Raw genomic sequence first — 19,238 nt, 5'->3', positions numbered from 1 at the left:
AACAACGTTTTTCTTATACAGAAAGCAGTTACTAGAACAAGTTGCAAAAAGTGGACGTGATTGGACTTGTAAGAGATGCATTAGTCTACAAAACTGAAAATCAGCACACTTTCCATTAAAAAATATCTAAAAATTAAAAAAAAATAGTAAAAGGAATTAAAAAAAATCCCTCATTTTTAAAACTTCTGGAATTCACAAGTAAAAGTCAGTCCTATTTAACTAACTGAATATACTGAATCTTTAAAATACATACTACTGCATACGAAAACTGTAGAATGCAGAAGTTATTTGTTGCCTGAAATAACAAGTTCTGAAAAAAAACATTCTACATTTTGTTTAGCCTATACCAAAAAATGTTAGAACAGTAGCAGTTTTGATTTTTAATACATTATTCTTTGTTTTACTGTGCTACACCACTGTGACTTACTCAGGCATGTTATACAAGAAACACAGGGGATTCAAACACCAGTTTCTCTAGTATTTGAATGCTGTGGGTGGTTTTTTTAGCCAATCTATGATAAACACTCTCCCACATGAGAAATATTTAATTTTCAAGTGACTAGGTACTACTAAATGAAAAAGTAAAACTAAGTAAATTCAATCAAAATAATGAACATTACAGCAGCAAAACTGTCATTATTCAAATTCACATGCATGCACTAATTTTAAGGCAAGTAATTACCTTCTCCAAACAAAATTGGAAGTAAAATGAATATTGAAGGAGAAGAGACAAACAAATAATTCCTTCCCACTCGAGTTATCCTGGCTGCTAAAATGAGTATGTTGATTCTTAAATCTTCAGATAAGATCTGAAGCTAGTCAACGCTACTAATCTGTGCTATCTCTTTCAAGACATAAAAGGACTAACATGCACTCAAAAGCTTTTTGTCATTTCTTTGGCACTACTATTTTTTTGCTGTTTATGGTTAAAGGGTACCACACCTTGTTAAAAACCACCCTATTAATTTTTTCAAACTCTAATTTGAAGAGCATACAGTATTGCTATATTCCATTTACTAATAGTTGCTGAACAACTTTTGTCCACTGGCTTAGGGTACTCATAACAATTTAGAACCAATTTACAATAATGACTGTATTAAAAATTATTTTGCAAGAAGTCGAAAATGGCACATACTTCACAGCATTTGAATCCAGTGTTGCGTAAAGGTAATACAAACATTTCATTCGTTCATTTGTTTCCAAGTTGTGAGGGACCATGTACTGAGCAAAGATGCGCTCAACAAGTAACCTGAAAGACAGCATTAAGGAACTGGTAAGCAAGAAAGCGGTCTTAAATTGTTAAAGTGTTCATTCAGAAATTCTCAGACACACCTAGAGATCCGTTGTGGCTTATAAAGACATATTTATTAAAAAAAATTAAAGTCAAGTCACCTAACTTCCAATAAAATTCAGCATAAATTAAACAGAAAGATATCATTACGGAAGACATACTGTTAATGTTAGCAGTAGGACATTTAAGAGATGACATTATCATTATCAGATTTATTAACCCAGACAAAAATCAAAGGATTTTAGAGAAAGATGTCTCAAATATTGGCCCAAAGGATAAGTATTGCAGTCAATTTTTGAACTGACCTCGTATACAGGGCTTAAAATAGGGGGGAAAAAAGGTCACATTGACCATTACACATTATCATGGGAAGGAGAATTCAGATACCAGTCAGGAGGAACTGGCTTTTCCTCCACACCTCCCTAGCCCCTTCCTGAAGCACGGAGTTTATCCCATTTCTGTTGCTTCCATAGTAAAATACTGGTACATTCAACAATAATTTTGAAATGAATGAAATTAATGGAAGCTTCTGCTATGACATAGAAGCTCCTCATTTAGAAGCAGGAGAAAAAGGATCGGGTCTGGCAGTTACTTAGGAAAGACTGTGAAATAAAATAGAAACCACACCCATGTTGCAATCATGTACATCTAGGCTGGAAATGAAAATAAAATCCTTATGCACAAGCTTAGGTTACTAGATTCTTCCAATTAGATCACGTGGTCAAAACACAAACCCAGCTAGCTTAAAAAAATCTTGAAGTTTAAGAAATTGTGAACAAATAAGATTGGACCTGATGATCCAGACAGTTCCTTCCACTTCCATGGTACCAAGAAATAACCGATTATTTTGCAAGTGACATTTTAAGAGTGCAATTTTTTGAAAGATTTGTATGGGTTTGCAATGCCATTTGTATTTGATCACGCTGTGAAGACCAAAGACCCATCTCTAAAGACAACGAGACCAACCGATTAGTCAAGGCAGACTAGTTCCCAAACTAGTTCATAACGTGCAACTGTTTTTCAATGTGAACAATGAAATATGGGTCTACAGCTGGGATGACAGACATATTTCGCCACAAATCACAAGGCTCTAATTTCTGGCCGTTATCATACTGAAAAACTAACCTTCCAGAGCGAGATGCCATAACCACCACCACTATATTGACTAATTGGACTTGCAAGTCAAAAGCAAGTTTGTTAAGGCAGTCTTACTTACTGGATTTTAACACAAAAATCAGCAAGTTACTGAAGTATAAACAAAACCCTCCTTTATGAAAGCAGTGGTGAAGTACATTGGAATATTTCAGTTTTCAGCTTCTTAAAATCTCTTTTGGCCTCAAACAAGCAGAAGAAAACAACAAAGAATAAAATTTGGCTGTATAATATTATGCATTTCATCAGAACATACACAATTATCAAGTTGTCTTCTTGTTAGCACTTAAGCTTGAAGGAAAAACAAAATTCCCACGGTTATCCACAGAATACTCAGCTTTCAAAAGGCTGACTTACCGGTCATCAATACTGTTCTGATAATATATATGCAGAAGTTTATCTTTTATCCATGATATCTGTTTTGCAGCTTCTTTTCCTGCTTCTGACTGTAATGAGTATTTCTTGTATATTTGTGCAAGTCCCATCATAGCTTCTTTCCTCACTCTCCACTTGAGAAAACGAAATAGTACCACAGTTTAGCAGTTCAAAACTCAAATTTGAGAAGACAGAGAAGCTTCATAGTATTTTCTATTCTTCCCCAATATAAAATAGTTCAATTGGGTTATAAGTACAGTTTCTTCTCACTAAGACAAATACCGCATTATGTCTATTATGCTAAGCATTTCAATGCAGGTAACTACTACGCAAGTATACCTCTTGAATTTAGAATTGTTACAAGTTCAAGCCAGCACCCTTTTTCACAGATCTGCATTGAATGCTTGAGATTGTATTATGTCTGCACCATGGGAAAGCATGTCACCAAATGAAAAATCAGGTGATAATACTAATTTTAAGTTTGCCGTTTATACTCTCATGTAAGCATAAAATATCCTAAGTTTTGCCGAATAACAAAACATAGCTAAACTAAATTTCAAGGCTATTCAAGCTTGAAAGCTACTACACTCATTCACAGTTTTCGAATGAACTAATTAAAAGCAGACAACGTAGCCACCTCTGATGGTGGAACAATTTGCATTAGTAATCTACCATACAGTTTGAAACCTATTCTCAAAATTTCATATGAAAAATGTTAGAATGTCTTACGAGGACCTCATTTTATTCAAAAATTACTATTAATTACTATTATTAATTACTAACTAGACAACTGGAGTGACATAGTTTTATTCTGCATACAGTATTTTTTTTTTTTATCATTCTACAGTAAATAATAATACAGCACAATGAAAAATGTCGCATTCCAGTCAGGGGCAAAAGCTATCTCATTAAGTACACTGTCTCGATATTTTTTGCATTATATAGATTTTCATTAGTCATTTTAAAATCAGCTCAGCATTTTAAGAAGCTTTGCTTTTAAGAAAAAGAAAGCTAATTGCAGTAAGATACAAAAGACTAGAAGAATAATGCACAGCCACCATTAGTACTTAATGTCTTACCCGCTTGTCCAGTGTTCGTTCTCTGACAAAATTAAGCAGGTGATCATTGACAAGCAGAAGATCTTTTTTAGCAGCAGTAACTATGGATACTATAACATCATGCCTTATCGCCTCTTCAGGATCATGTGACCTTACTTTAAGATATTCTGGGGAAATAAAATAAAATAAGCACTTCGGTTGAGGAATACAAGTTCAGATACTTTTATTTCTCTAGCGGCTACCCAACAGAAAACCATGAGTTTCTACAGTTTTGAGTACAGACAATAAGAAGCCACTAATTTTCCGTAAGATTAACTGGAATGTGAGTAATCAACTTTTTATTTACTTAGAATGCTCAATACTTATATTACTGGCATTAAGTTATTAAAAATTATTTCTTGTAATAATTAGTTATAATCTACATTTGCAACTGTTACAGCCCAAGAGAACTGCATCTATAGAGCTGAATAGATGCTGAAGTTCTAAGAACTTGATACCCACACTACATACACGTTTTAAAGTCTTACTTCAGGCTAGAGGCTACTCTCTTCCTGCAGATTCCTATAACTGGTTGACAGAGCACATCAGTTGCACTCCTGAACACAGCTTCTGTGCTTTCCAAAAGGAGTCTGGTTCACGTGCTCCAGAACACTCCGCAGTGTGAACCACATGAGCAGAGCAAGCAGGGACAAATCAAGAGACATACTTAAGAAGCATGCTCTTTCACCAAGCTAAAAATGCTTATTTAGACAAATCCTAATTCATTCAACACAGAACAGTTTTTTTCTAGATTATGTTGGCATATTGCTACATATTTGGTACTACCAGAAATCTTACACCATCAACATTTTAAGATTTCTGCTTATAAATCTCAAATGTTTTAGCTACTTCGTATCATTTCAGAAAATTGCCAAAGCACAGAACAGACTAGCAAAGTTCATTTATCTTTTCAGAACCGTGTATTCTAGGTTAATTTAGTCACATACACAGGCACAAAAGCACACAAAAAAAGACATTAAGATCACTGCATGCAGCATACATCAGTGAAACACTGAGAACATTATGAAACATAGAAAATTCAAAGTTTGCTCTAAATAACCAGAGGTTACTGCACTCTTATTACTGTTCATTGAACAGTGAAAATTTTCAAGTCTCATCTGAAATACTGACTATTAACATTGCTGGTAATCAGCACAAGTGTTGGAACAGCACATCAAGAAACGAAGCTTTGCATTTATGGAAGTTACAAAGTTTAAAAATCAAATAGCTTTTAAAAATTGTTCCACATGAAAACATAATAAACTAAAACAAATGAAGACTATTGCCGTTGCGCAGAACAATTCTTTTCTTCAACATCAGTGAGCGAGAAAATTTTATGAACAATTTGACTTTGATAAGCATTGTGGGGAGAGAAAGGGGCAAGCAACATTACATTTCCCAGAGGATACCATTAGAGGGGGCACAAAGTCTTTCAGCAATGTCAAAAAAAAAAAAAAGGAAAAAGTTAAAAGGAAAAAAAAAAAGAAACAAACTTGGAAATACATCTCTGATAAGCTTTAGCATTCCATTAGAGAAAGATCCAGAAACTATTTTCTTTTTTTTTTCCTCTAAAAAAAAGAAAAAACCTGCCTTAACAATACAATTAACTATGGGATTATGGGATAACTATAGCTTGCCTGTATTTGTGAAAACTGACAAATGTTCAACATGCAGGATGGCAACCCCATGCAATTAATGGCCCCTTAAATTCCCTCCTTAGAGGAAACAGTCAAAGATAATACCTCCAAAGAACAAGTGGGAGTTTAGTGATCAAGGGAAGATACTGTCTTCATATCAACTTTGAAAAAAGCAACCCATTCTCTTTAACTGCACTTCTGTTCATTAAGAGACATCTTATTGTCTATCTCCTTATTGTCACAGGGAGCAACAAATACTAAAAGCTTTTATCCGTGCCAATTGCTTTCCTCCTACAGAGGTCTTGAACTGCCAGTTGTGTTTGGTATGAAGGAGCAGAAACCAAGAGCTGTGGTCACAGTTCCAAGGACTGTTTTGATACCTTAGACAGTTGCTGCACAATATTTACACACTTCTTTGTGGAACCAAGTCTCTGTTCTGCACCCTAATAAATGCCATGACTGCTTTGTTTGGCAGGCTTATTTTGCCTGATCTCATAGTGTTTAATTTCAACAGCAGTTGGGAATGCAGCTACTATTAAGAGAAGGAGGGTGCTCTCTTTGGTTAAGATATTCTTCATGCCCAAACCCCTTAGCCTGAGAGCAGCACTCAAAGCACAGGACTCCGCAATTTTGAAATCTAACCTCAATTGTCCCCTCCATAACGTCACAGAATGTTACTAAGGATGACAACTAACCTTCCTGACTTCTCCAGGAGACTTAAAATTGAATTTTAATGTTATGGTAAATCTGGTACCTGTTAAGTCTTTTGCTAGGTCGGGATGGTTCATAAGGCAGTGACTTGCAAATTTCACACATTCAAGACGAATGGGTACATGGATATCATTAAACCTATTTAGAAACAAGACAATGTGTTACAACAAGAAAAAATATCATTCACCAGAACAGTTAGATCATTTCTACACAGTCTCAAATACTCTCTAAAAAGATTTTTATGCCTCCCACGCACCTGTGCATGTTACCTGTGCAAAACAGCTCTAATTTTATGGTATTAATTTGAATTTCTTTACCTTAAGAAAAAATTCCTGTACTCAAGAATTAATTCATGTTCTATACAGGAAGGGAAATATCCTCTCCTGGTACACATGAAAAACTAGGGGCAGACAACAGCTATTTAGTGAAAGATGTCTCACACATTTCAAGCAGTGTTTCTCTAATGCTCCACCTAGTTAATCATGAACTCTGTATCAGTAACTGAAAAATGGTTTTAAGATTGTGATGTTCTTCTCCTCTTTAAACTGTATGATAGACAGCAAACCAATCCAACCTAGTACAAATTTCTTCTAAAATGTATCATTCAACTTCTGTAAGACTTGGTTTTAGAGGACTGAATTAAATTTGATGCTTGAAACCTAGTACATAAAGTTAAGCATGAGAAAAGTAATTTTATAACAAAGCTATTGTTGCAAGGAGAGCTATGTTGTTTTGAAAGATAAAACACATTTCAAGGCCATCAAAATACCTGGTTTTAACCAATTTAAAAGCAAATTTTAGAACATACTGCTGTGGAAACATTTATTTATCAAATACAAAGGCTTTAAGAAATGCCTATTTAAGTGAAAACTAGGTACTTTTCTAAATGAAGACAATTTAGGAATGTCTTCTCTAGTAATTACTATAACAACTTATTTAAAATCCTTGAAAAAAGTAAATACGTGTATGTGGTTCATAACTAATGGAAAACAGTAATTGTGAACAACAGATTGGACACGATCATATTTCACATCATAACACAATGAAGTATCTTTCTCTGGATCCAAATTTGTGATTCTTAAATTACATGCAATATTTTAAATGTTACATACTTTCAAACAAAATTAATTCCCTCAAATAAGTTTCCTGTACTTTTAGAAGTTTAGGACATTTTTTGTTTAGGACATTCTGGTTTTGATATGATTTTTTGCTAAATTACAATCTACTGCAATTATAATAATTTATATGATTTATCCTCATTTACTCAAGCCAAAAGTATTTTCACCATAGTATCCATATTTAAGTTCCTTCTGACTAAAACTTCAGCTTTATTACCTATTTCAAACTGGCAGAATATTTTAAAAACAAAAGACTAAGTGTGTTTTCTGAATTGTAAATACTACATACCTCCTTTAAGGCACACAAATAATTAAAAAAATTGAAGCCAGTAAAATACTGTACATGAAAGTCACAAAAACAAATCTGATAATACCCGATACTGCAAATGTTATCTGATATTATTTTAAAATTAATCCATCACTGAATATATTTTATAATGATTCCATCATTTGTTAAAAAAATTCTAATAAAATGTTCTCTTTTTTTTGGCAATAGCAGTAAAGATAATTGCAAAATATGAATTAAAAAAGGATGATTTGTAATTGTTTACTGTGCAGAATCATAAATGCAGAGGATATATATGAAATAATCTCCCTAGCTTTACCTGACAGATTTCAGATAAAGCATGAGGATACCACACTTAGCTATGTCACTTGAGGAAAATAAAAGAGACAGGAGACTTTAAAAGTACTGAATTACAATTCTTTGATTTTTTTTTTCTCTCCTGGGAAAAGAACTAAAACATCATATACCTCCCCAAGTAGCACTGCCAGAGCGGTTTGTTCTGAGATGCCAACTCGGAATCCTTTGCCCCAAACATTTTTGCTAGAAGTTTTACGACCTGCAGGCGTTCTTCATTGTCATTGCTCTGGAAAATGAACACAACTTTTAAAAAAATAAAAAGTAAACCAGCCAGAAAATAAAATACCCAAAAAAAGCAAAATAGTTCTTTGTACAGCTTTTAAACTATACAATAACATTATACGTACACAACTCAAAAAAAAATCATAAAAAATAATAGATTTTTCTTGTATACAAACGTGTACCTTCGCTAATGCTGTAAGACAAAATAATGAAAGCAGTGAAAATATAATGCAACGCAGAGATAAAAAAAAAAACTACTGAACAAAGCCTGGTGGTAAATATAGGTGTATAAATCTTTTTGACCATCGTTTACAGGTGTTGCTGTTAGGAAACCTGATAACGTGCATATACAAATTTATACAAAATTAATCACAGCACAAAACTCACAAAACTCATTTTACTTCTATCTACGCATAGAAGTATACAGTTCTCGGGAACAGTGTTTTATTACAAACATTTAATTAAAAGGTTTTTAGAGGACATCAGATTGAGTACCCAAGATCTGACACATGCAGTACCTGGTCCTGAATTTAAAGTCTATATTTAAGCCTGTATTTAAAACTGCTAAGTTACAACAGATACTTTTCTGTCGTATTTAAAAAAAAAACTAACACTGACAAAGATAAAACAAGACCTTCTTCAGTACATTTTCATTAGCGCTGGTTTGCATTAGGCTTGCTTAATACAACACACAGCATTTGAAGCTTAAAACATGCTTTGGAAATGTGCGCTAATATTTGTGCAATTAACACATATTTGAAGTTCACAGATTTTTTTTTTTTTTGCTTATTAAAAAACCAACTGGCTGCAATAGTTCTTTGAAAATGGGGCAGTACGGTCAAGTTGATTGAACAAGTTGTTATTCACCCCTTATTATTTCATTCCTCTTTCTTGTAATAGACATGAGCTTTTTCAAATAATGTTCTCTTCCATCATTTTTGACGTTCTTATTAGTTCAACATCAACCTTTTGAATTCAACCAAGATATAAGAGCATAATGTAGTTGTCAGAGTTCTCTGACAACACCAGCCTTAAAGACTGACTATTTCTCCTAACTCGATACCATAAATGGGCTGAGAAGTTTTCCCGTATCTTCTTTCAATTCAGCTCCCTAAGAATAGTGGAAGCATTTTTAAAATCCTTTTAAGTACCAGAGCAAGACAAGGATGAAGAAATCTTTGACACTGATTTATTACTACAGTACATGAAACTATAGTGCTTTTGAATACACCTTAGTATTTATAATATTAGCAGCTTTAATAGCAGAGTTATTAACACTTTTTGTCTGTATTTGACTGATTTATCTGACTCAAATTCAGACTGACATTTTACCAAGTCATCTACAATCTCCCCCTCTTTAACTGCAATAAATGGTATCTTTTTTTCCCCTGAGTTTCAACTTACAAGTACCCATCACATAACAGATTCGGATTCTCTGCCCTAAAAGAATTTTAACTTTTTTTTCCCCAGCCTGTATTAGTCCGACCTCCATTACTCGTATCCTATCCACTCCTGATTAAACCAGCAAAATATTAAAAGTATTGCGCACCTCTGAATTTCTCTAGGCAATCAACACAGATGCAGAGCAAGAAACCCTGGGATAGGGGCAGTAGCAGACACAAAGCATTCAACTGCTTTATTGCATAGCCAGATGTATAGAAAAAATTTAGATATCTTTTAATGAATTAGCCAAAGAAGAAGCTTTCCCTATAGCAGGCAGTAATCTGATTACACTATAGGCACTCATGTTTATAGACCTGCTTGTAGGAAAAATGAATATTTGTGATTATGGATGAGGAGTATTTGGTACTTTCTAAATTAGTTCCCAGGAGTTGGTCTCCTTGAGATGTTCTTATTTAGACCCTAAGGTAATAAAATCAGCCTGTATAATAAATGAATCAGCCTGTGTTAATAAATGAACACATCACCATTACAGTCTCTCTCCTGTACTCTACTTTAATCTCTACTTTTTTTCTGAGAAAAAAATCAGTACTATAAGCTCTAGAAAAACCTTAATCCTTCTCTGTCCTATGATGCATTGTGTAACTGATGCATTGTGTAACCTTCACCTTTTGTCTTAGGTATGATCTAGCACTCTTCATGCTTAATAGTGTCCCATAAAGATTCACCAATAAAAACTGACACTGAGCACTTATTTCTAATTCCCAATACCCTGCTCCCAAGGCAGCTGCTCTTCTGCCTACGTGTTATGGTCTGTCAGTAACAGCTCAAGTTGGTCAGATTGTTATGAGTAGGCAAGTCCAAAAGAATAGGCAGCACTGAGGATCTGGGGGGATTTGGGAATAGAAGTGGACGCAACCTGAAACTTGCCAAAAAATTTAACTACCATGTCCAGGAGGACAGGCAGCTCTGAAGCAATAAAAGTCAACAATTCGCTGATTTTATTCATTAGGTAACACTGGTTTAGTAGAAAATTAAAACAAAGACAAATAATCCATTACGGTTTTATTCCTTAATACCCCGTTTATGAGCTTTTCAGTCCCTGAATTTACACGTATATACAATTACACGTATATTTAATTTCTGTGATTTCTAAAATTCAAATATCAAATGGAAATGAAGGGACACCAGTTTCAGTTACAAGTTGACCTATACAGCAGTAGTCTTTTATTTCTGTTCTCTCTTGTACTGATAATGCTTCTGTGTCAGTGCTAGATCCCTAAACACATCACTTTTCAATGCCAAGATCAGGCATTAATGGCTGTCCCTCATCCAAGAGGTTAGCTGGACGAATTTCAGTGGGTGTTCTGCTGATCCCACAGTCCCATTTCCAAAATAAGGTGAAAAAAAACACCAATGAGAGGCAAACGATTTTTAACACAGCTCTCACAGTGTTAAAAGTTAGCAATGCTCCTTTCCTGTTCAGACAGGAAAGCTGCTCAAACCACGGGAAACCAGCACTAGCAGCAGCAGCAACCGCTGTATGCCAAGAGGAGTACGTTGGTTAGTGGGCAACATTGGTAGTAGGGTGATGGTTGGACCAGATGATCTTGAAGGCCTCTTCCAACCTTAATGATTCTGTGAGAGTTGCAAGGTAGCCAGGAGATTTCTTTGCCCTGACACCCTTGGTCACGTTCCTCCTGAGGGAGGTTAAGCAATGGTGACCACTTGGCAGGAAGTTATGGCTGCATGTCTCCTGTGGTATCAGCACCAACCAGAAGGCAATGGGATTAAATTGAGGGATAGAGATGAATGGAAATAAGTCTGTGGTCCTTCTCATCTACCTTGCCTTCCCAGATGCGCTTACACAACAGATCTGAGGCTCTGGAACAGGAAGGACAGGGTCACGATTAGGTGGATGATGATCCAAATACGCATGAGGAGTCACCAAGGTCTTTGCTTTTTAACACCAGTGATGGGTACTGGGACCTCTGGAGTCCTGGGTTGGAGGACTGCGACTAGGGAGTGATTAATGGCATTTGCTGAATGTAAGTCTATAGAACCCAAAGGTATTCATCGCAGGGTACTGAAAATACTGGCTGATGTTTTTGTGAAATCTTTCTGGAAGACTGGGAAGGGTGCAAGTTGACAGAAAGCTAGCAAACATTGCTCCAGTTTTCAAGAAGGGCAAGAATGAGGACCCTCATAATTACAGGCCTGTCAGTCTCACCTTGGTGTCTGATTAAATTATGGAGAAAATCATCCTAGGAGTTATTGAGAAGTGCTTGAAATTCAATGCATTGACTGGTTAAAACTGATGTGGCTTCATGAAGGGAATACCTTATTAACTTGATATCCTGTCATGACAGGATTACCCATAATATGGATGAAGGGCAGGCAGTGAATTGGGGGTGAGAGGGGGGATGGTGGGAGAAGGGAAGGACAGACTACCACAGGACAGAGGGGGGGGGTTAATTTGGCAGAGCTCTTAGAATTGTCTAATGGTTAGGCTCAAAGAGTTGTAGCAAACTGAGTAACCTCAGGCTGGCTGCCAGTTACTAGTGGTGCTCCCCAGGGCTCAATTTTAGGGCCGGTTCTCTTCAGTGTTTTATCAATGACCTGGACACAGGATTTGAGTACACAAAAAGTAAGTTTGCAGATGATACAGAAGTGGGAGGAGCCATTGCTTCGCTTGAGGGTAGAGAGGCCATACAGAGAGATCTTGATATACAAGAGCACTGGGCAATGAGAAACCATACGAAATTTAACGAGTGAATGCCTGATTCTGCACCTGGGACCACGTAACCCTGTACATACATGGAAGTTGTGGGACAAGTGGATGGAATGCAGTGCTGCAGAGAGGGACCAGGTGGTTTCAGTTGATGGCAAGCTCAACATAAATCAACAGCTTGCCCCAGTGGCCAAAAGGGTGTATGAAGCACTGTATAGGATATAGGATGTGATGGTATGGCTTAAAACTAATCAGGTTCAACAAGCCCAAGTGCAAGGTGCTGCACCTGGGTGGGAGCAATCCCAGACAGGAGCACAGGCTGGGAGAAGAACTCATTGAGAGCAGCCCTGCAGAGAAGGACTCGGGGATTCTGGTCAGTTTAAAGCTTGACTCAGTGCACACCTGCAGCCAGAAGGCCAACTGCATCCTGGGCTGCACCAACAGAGGGGTGGCCAGCAGGCAGAGAGAGGGGACTGTGCCCCTCTGCTCTGCCCTTGTGAGACCCCACCTGGAGTGCTGTCTTCATCTCTGGAGCCCCCAGCACAAGGAGGACATGGACCTGTTAGAGCAACTGAAAATATTATTGGGATAAACTAAAAAAAAAAAAAAAGAAAGCAGAGAATAAAGCACAAAGCTGCACATTTCAGAGAACACCATTTACTGACGAGCATTCTTTGTTCAAGTCAACATGTACAATTCTCATTTGAAGTTACCTGTCATCTTGACCAAATGGTCAGTATTTGTACCAAAGTGGCAAGGTGGTTGAACACTAGATGGCCACATTGTTTAGATCCTGTGGTGGTTTTACCCTGCTGGCCAGCTGAAATCCATCCACCACAACTGCTCTCTCACTCTCCCTCCTCAATGGGAAAGGGAAGAAATTATGATGGAAAAAGGCTCAAGGGTTGAAATAAGAACAGCAAGATCACTCACCAATTAGCAGCACAGGCAAAACAGACTCAAAATAGGGAGATTAATTTACTGCCTATTGCTAGTAGGCTAGAACAGTAAGAACCTAAAAGTGAACAAAAAACACCTTCCCTCCCCATCCACCTTCTTCTATATCCTTCCCCAAGCAAGGCAGGGAAATGGGGGCTGTGGACAGTTTCTAACGCTTCATCTCCGCAGCTCCTTCACAATCACTCTCTGCCCCTGCTCCCCATGGGGTTCCTCCCATGGATGCCGTCCTTCCCGAACTGAGCCTGCGGGAGCTGCCCACAGGCAGCAGCTCTTCAAGAACTGCTCCCACACGGCTCCGTCCCATGGGGTCCATCCCCCAGGAGTAAACTGCTCCAGCACAGGTCCCCTACGGGTGGGGGCAGCTCCCCCCAGCCCCCTGCTCCTGCGTGGGCTCCTCTCCACGGGCTGCAGCTCCGGCCCGGGGCCTGCTCCTGCGGGGGCTCTCCATGGGCCGCAGCCTCCTCCAGGCCACATCCACCTGCTCCAGCGGGGGCTCCTCCACCCATGGGGGGGCTGCAGTGTGGAGATCTGCTCCATGTGGGACCCATGGGCTGCAGGGGGACAGCCTGCTCCACCAGGGGCCTCTCCACGGGCCGCAGGGGAACTGCTGCTGCCTGCCTGGAGCACCTCCTGCCCTCCTGCTGCACTCACCTGGGGGCTGCAGGGCTGCTTCACTCCTCCTCCCAACTGCTGTTGCACAGCAGTTTTTGTCCCTATCTTAAATCTGCTCCCAGAGGCCCAACCAGCATCGCTCACTGGCTCAGCTCTGGCCAGCAGTGGGTCCCTTTGGAGCCGACTGAAACTGGCTCTGATCTGACATGGGGCAGCTGCTGGGTTCCTCACAGAGGCCACCCTGCAAACCCCCTGCTCCCAAACCCTTGCCATGTGAACCCAATACAGATCCGAAATCGTAAATATGCACAACAGAACTACTGAGGGACCTAAGCTCTGCCACAAGTTCTATACTAACAGTTTCATAACCCCACCTTTTGTGGCCCAAAATTTATTTGGTCACTGACAGGAAATCCCTTGATTTTGTCTACATTAAAAAGAGATAGTCTAGAACTTTCCTAAGATCCTTCGTCCCATGAAGACAAGGATCTCTTGAAACTCATTCCGCTCCAACCAAAGACATTACTGGCTGATATTGCTTCATGCTGGTTAGTACCAGCTCGCTAAGCACGTGGTCAAAGAGCTCCAGAAATTAATGTCATTGAGACAAGAGGAAGGTGGCTGGTGTGGCACAGAAGTGCCTGGCACCCATTGTTCATGGCAGAACTACAGCTAAAAAAGCCTCCCAGCAGTGCCAAACACAAGAAAATGGGAGGAGGGGGGTCACAGGAGGAATGTGTGCACAGAACTAGAAAAAGGCAGGCAGCACAGAAATATTTCTCTATCAGCACCCATCTTTTTATATTCAGTTCAGTATTTTAAGCCATTCCAAGGGAGGACATAAGTGGCAGCATACATCTCAGTCTCGACAACATTACTACAAGTTAATTTATGATAAGCGAGCATTTTACTTTGGGTGGAGGAAGTATAGCTGGAAAGCCTCCCCTCAGTGTAAACTGACTCATCCCATTCACAGAACAAGATTCTTCAATAATCATATCTCCAAAACCTGATCAAGTGTCTCCTTGATGCACCTCAAGTAAAAAGGAAGGAAGGATGGATAAACTCGACCATATTCCTCTTTAAGCCCTCAATAATGAGTTGTAAAATATGTATATTGTTAGAACACACACAAGGACTTTCCCAAGGGCAATCCCTCCAAGTCATTAACAATATTATCATACTTCCAGGAATTCCTGTCTTCTCATGTTTAGTTAAGAATTAACCACTTTGTTGTCAAATGACATCCCAAAAGTTGGATTTTTTTTTTTAATTTTTTTTTTTTTTTAAATTGCCAGTAATCAAGTCCCTACAGACTTTGCCTTTGGTAAGCCACATCACATTTTTCTTTCCTTATATGGATTACTAATTACTCTTTCCAATCTATTTTAACACCCTATGCCCAATGAGCTGATCTCCATTGTTCATCAGGCTTCATATGACATGGCCAGCGTATTTAAAAAGAAAAGAGAAATTTTAGCAGCTGTACAAAAACAGCCATTTATCATTCCTTACTAGTAAAAAGATTTTTTTTTTAGACAAGTCAAAAGAATTTACAAAGAGCTGATAAAAATGGCTCAAACTGAGAAAAAAAAGATACTACTGAAACAGATACTTTAAGAAACTGATTTATTTCTTTTCAAATGAGATTCCATTGGCATGATAAAAAATATTGGGTTCTGTTCAAATTCATATAGAACTTGCCAAGTTTGCACCTGAAAATATTTTCTGAAGCATCCCAGTAATTGAAACACTTGGTATCTAGCTCAGAGAGAGTCTACAATGAGTCTACTCCATCTGGCCAATTTTTTTCTAACTGGTTTTAAAGCCAATTTTAAAGCCAATGCACATTTTCAAAAACACAGAGCAATCACCCAATTTGTCTTTGAAAAGCCCCTTTCATATGTCCACTTCCATTTGTTCAACGCATGCAAGATTAGATCATCTCACACATTCTTGCTCCTCAAAATTTACAAGCCAACCACTGAGGCAGGCACAGCTTTCCTTCAACACCTTTCATTTTAAGAGTAATACAAACCTCTTTAGCAGCAGAGAAGCAATCTGGGATCCTGGAACAGAGTAATTGTCACACTGCCCCATAAACATTTGAGTATCACCCCTAGTATTTGAATTCTATTATCACACCTGTATATTCAAAAGCAGTAGCAGACGATCTCAGAGAACAGAAACTCGACGTTTCTGCAAAACTATGCATGACATAAACACGCTCCACATAGCACATGAGCTTATATGGCAAAACTCTTAAGCTATGGGCACAGACAAATACACGCCATGTACCAAATCTGGAAAAGCCAAAGCCATTTAAACAAACTTTGAATAACATACAGAGCTCACTGAAGTTTATGGTTGTTGTATCATTAAATTTAATTGACCTTCATTCAAGAAGCAAACTCCCCTCTCCCATATTTCATTAGGGACTGCCAAGCTTATTTTTCTCCTGTGCTGCCCATTTGACCCAAGGCTTCATCAAGCTAATAGGGATACTGCTGTTGAGTTTCTTTTCATTCAAAGCAGCACAACAGTAGCTGCCTTCCACTGTAAGGTGCTAAATTTTACTGAAATCACAGTCTCTTCTCCAACACTAATAGGCAATTTACCTGGACCTGAATTCAAAGTGCTTGACACTAGCTGCCACTGTTTAGTATAAAGCCACAGCTGTTGTTGGAGTGGAAAATACTTAATCATCACTGGCGAGTCTTTATAAAGAACTTGTGCTGATCTCACACAAACTGACTGTATTTCATTCATATTTCAGAACATTCATCTTCAAAATACCCTTTTAACCTCAAAATGCCCTTTTAACAACAGGAAGACCTCTGACCTCATTTAAAACAGGATTATCCTATTTTATAGGAGAGTTTTATGTTCTTGGATTTTTATTTTTTTTTAATCCCTTTAATATTAAAGATGGATCAAAATGCATTTGACAACCGATAGGACAAAACAGGTATATATTATTTGTGGTTATAACTTAAAGCACCTAAAAAAGGCACTTGAAGCAACAAGACAATTCATACAGTAGCAGTACCTGGGCTGGGAAGAGCCACAAACAGCAGTGGAGTTTAACAAGAGATAAAGCACTAAGAGCGAGCAGTAATAATGTAGCTACTAAAAGTTACATCTCTTGGAAACATTTTAACACTGGATATTACAAATGCTACCTGTCAACCACATTACCCTTAGGGTTTTAGGCCTCAAGAAAAAACTAGACCAAGGACTGAGGAGATGAAAAACAATGAAATACATGTTTTTGATCTCAGAAGAATATACTAAACAAAGAGCAGAAATGCAGACATGAAAAATGTCGTTTAATTTAAGAGGTATTAAGAAACTAGGGAAAGGCTGAGAATCAAAATCACTCAGTTGAAGGAACAGAAATTCCTAGAGCACTAAAAAAAAGTTGATGAAGTTGTGTTCCTACTAATCTTACTGATACCAATGGTAAAATGGGATACAAACAAGAAGCAAGTACTGAAATAGTGGCATATGTGAGTCAATGAAGAAGCCAAGTGTGGCACATGAGGAGCACGAAGATGATTCAGGAAGCTGCAGTTTTACATGGACCTAAAGATGGAAAGATTACTGCAATTATGGCTATGAAAAAAGGGTGCAGCACCAGTTAAAATTAAATCTCTTGAGTAACAGCTTCAGAAACAGTGTTTTTATTGGAGTGAGAGTAATTGTTCTCCACCTCCAAGAACGGATATTAAAGGCTAAAAAAGGTGTGCTTTAAAAAAGAGAGTAAGAAGTAAACTGGGCCCTACTTCTTTCATAAATGTGAATGGAAAGATACAGCCACAAAAACAACTTGTAAAACCATGTGGTGTGCCTAATCAGGAAACATAAGTGAAAAGATAACAGGCATGAACAAGCCACTACAGTAATAAACATTACACTGAGAACTGGCCACGGGTTCTACAAAACCAAAACCTCTCCTCAATAATTAAAATATGTGCAAATTTAGAAGTCACCCACTGCACACTTGCTTTTAAGTTCAGTAAGAAATCACTTTCAAACTTGGTAATAAAGTAATCAAATTCCCCACTTCCATAGACACCTTGTGAAATGACAAAGTGAATAAAGGTTGAGCAGAAAAAAGGAAGTATCAGCTGTTATACTGAGTCTCCACAAGTGATGGAGATGCTATGAAATGGTAAAAAAGTCAAAAAGGAAAAAAAAAAGCTATTAAAATAGGTACAGTGCAAACACAAGCTATTTTTCAGATGGAGAAAAAAACTTAAAAGAAATAGAGATCATTGTAGCAATGAATCCAAGACATATTTTTAAGTTTCCACCTGTGACAGACTTGCTATTTAAAGAAAATGGTCACTGCATCAGTTTCCATTAGCAGTGGGCCCGGTTTATCCCTTCCAGACCCCGCTATTGTGAACAGATGTAGTTTCTCTGTACAACCAGCAGCACAAAGTACTTTCAACATATTAAAGCCCTTCACAACAAATACTACAGTAAACCAAGGAACAAACCAGATCGGATTCAAGCCATTAAAAAAAAATAATAAAGTTGTTGTTTGAAAAACAGAAGCCTAAAAACATATGCACACAGACACTGTAGGTTAATGCATTTGAAGTTAAACTACTCTTAAGCACTTTTACGAGTATTCTTTTAAACAACACAGACTTGTTTTACATATAAATGTTGGTTTCATATGCCAAATAATTTGTGATGAACTTGTCAGTACAAAACTACATCAACAGTGAAAAGCATACATGTGTTTCAAATAGATGGAAAGCATAAGGAATGCTTACCTTAAGTTTGAATTCAAGCTGGGGTAGAACAGAAAGCAAGAGGTGACTGTCGATATTGTATAGCTCCAGAATCAAGTCAAACACATGCTCTGACAGGTCACTAATTGATGTTTTCCCAAGCATGAGAACCTGATTGAAGAACTAGGAAATAAAACAGACTCTACATTAATAACACAAGGATACATAACATGCGTCTAATCCTAAACCTGTCCACCGCTAAATCTACCTTGCAATCTTACAGTAATAAAAAAAAAAAAAGGGGGGGGGGAGAGGGTTAGCAGAACAGGGCTGTGTAGTTGAACTCTTAAATATACAAATCTGTTCTGTATTCAAAATCACACAAAGGAAAAACACATGAAAAGTCATGAGAAGTAATTCTTAGATTACTACAACAAGGCTACAAATAATTTAAGCAACACAACTTTACAGGGGTCCCACTGCATCAAATCTTTTTATAATGTGACTATATTTACAGTTATTGCACTACTAAGCATAATCACT

The 19,238-nt window shown here is 37.6% G+C and overlaps 1 protein-coding gene across 3 annotated transcripts in view; it reads right to left on the bottom strand.

The window, feature by feature from the left end:
• Nucleotides 1-19,238, bottom strand: part of PDS5B (PDS5 cohesin associated factor B) — a 108,684-nt gene that overhangs the window by 47,629 nt on the left and 41,817 nt on the right. For all 3 annotated transcript variants that reach the window (XM_068672927.1, XM_068672932.1, XM_068672931.1), the window contains exons 8-13: nucleotides 18,738-18,878; nucleotides 8,135-8,250; nucleotides 6,307-6,401; nucleotides 3,898-4,043; nucleotides 2,801-2,952; nucleotides 1,136-1,249 (exon numbers count right to left, since the gene is read on the bottom strand). In XM_068672927.1, the coding sequence (XP_068529028.1) occupies nucleotides 1,136-1,249; nucleotides 2,801-2,952; nucleotides 3,898-4,043; nucleotides 6,307-6,401; nucleotides 8,135-8,250; nucleotides 18,738-18,878 (764 nt within the window). The remainder of the gene's footprint in view (nucleotides 1-1,135; nucleotides 1,250-2,800; nucleotides 2,953-3,897; nucleotides 4,044-6,306; nucleotides 6,402-8,134; nucleotides 8,251-18,737; nucleotides 18,879-19,238) is intronic.

This window comes from Anas acuta, chromosome 1 (assembly GCF_963932015.1).
Source record: "Anas acuta chromosome 1, bAnaAcu1.1, whole genome shotgun sequence".
Lineage (NCBI taxonomy): Eukaryota > Metazoa > Chordata > Aves > Anseriformes > Anatidae > Anas > Anas acuta.
This window is presented reverse-complemented; position numbering and strand designations above follow the sequence as displayed.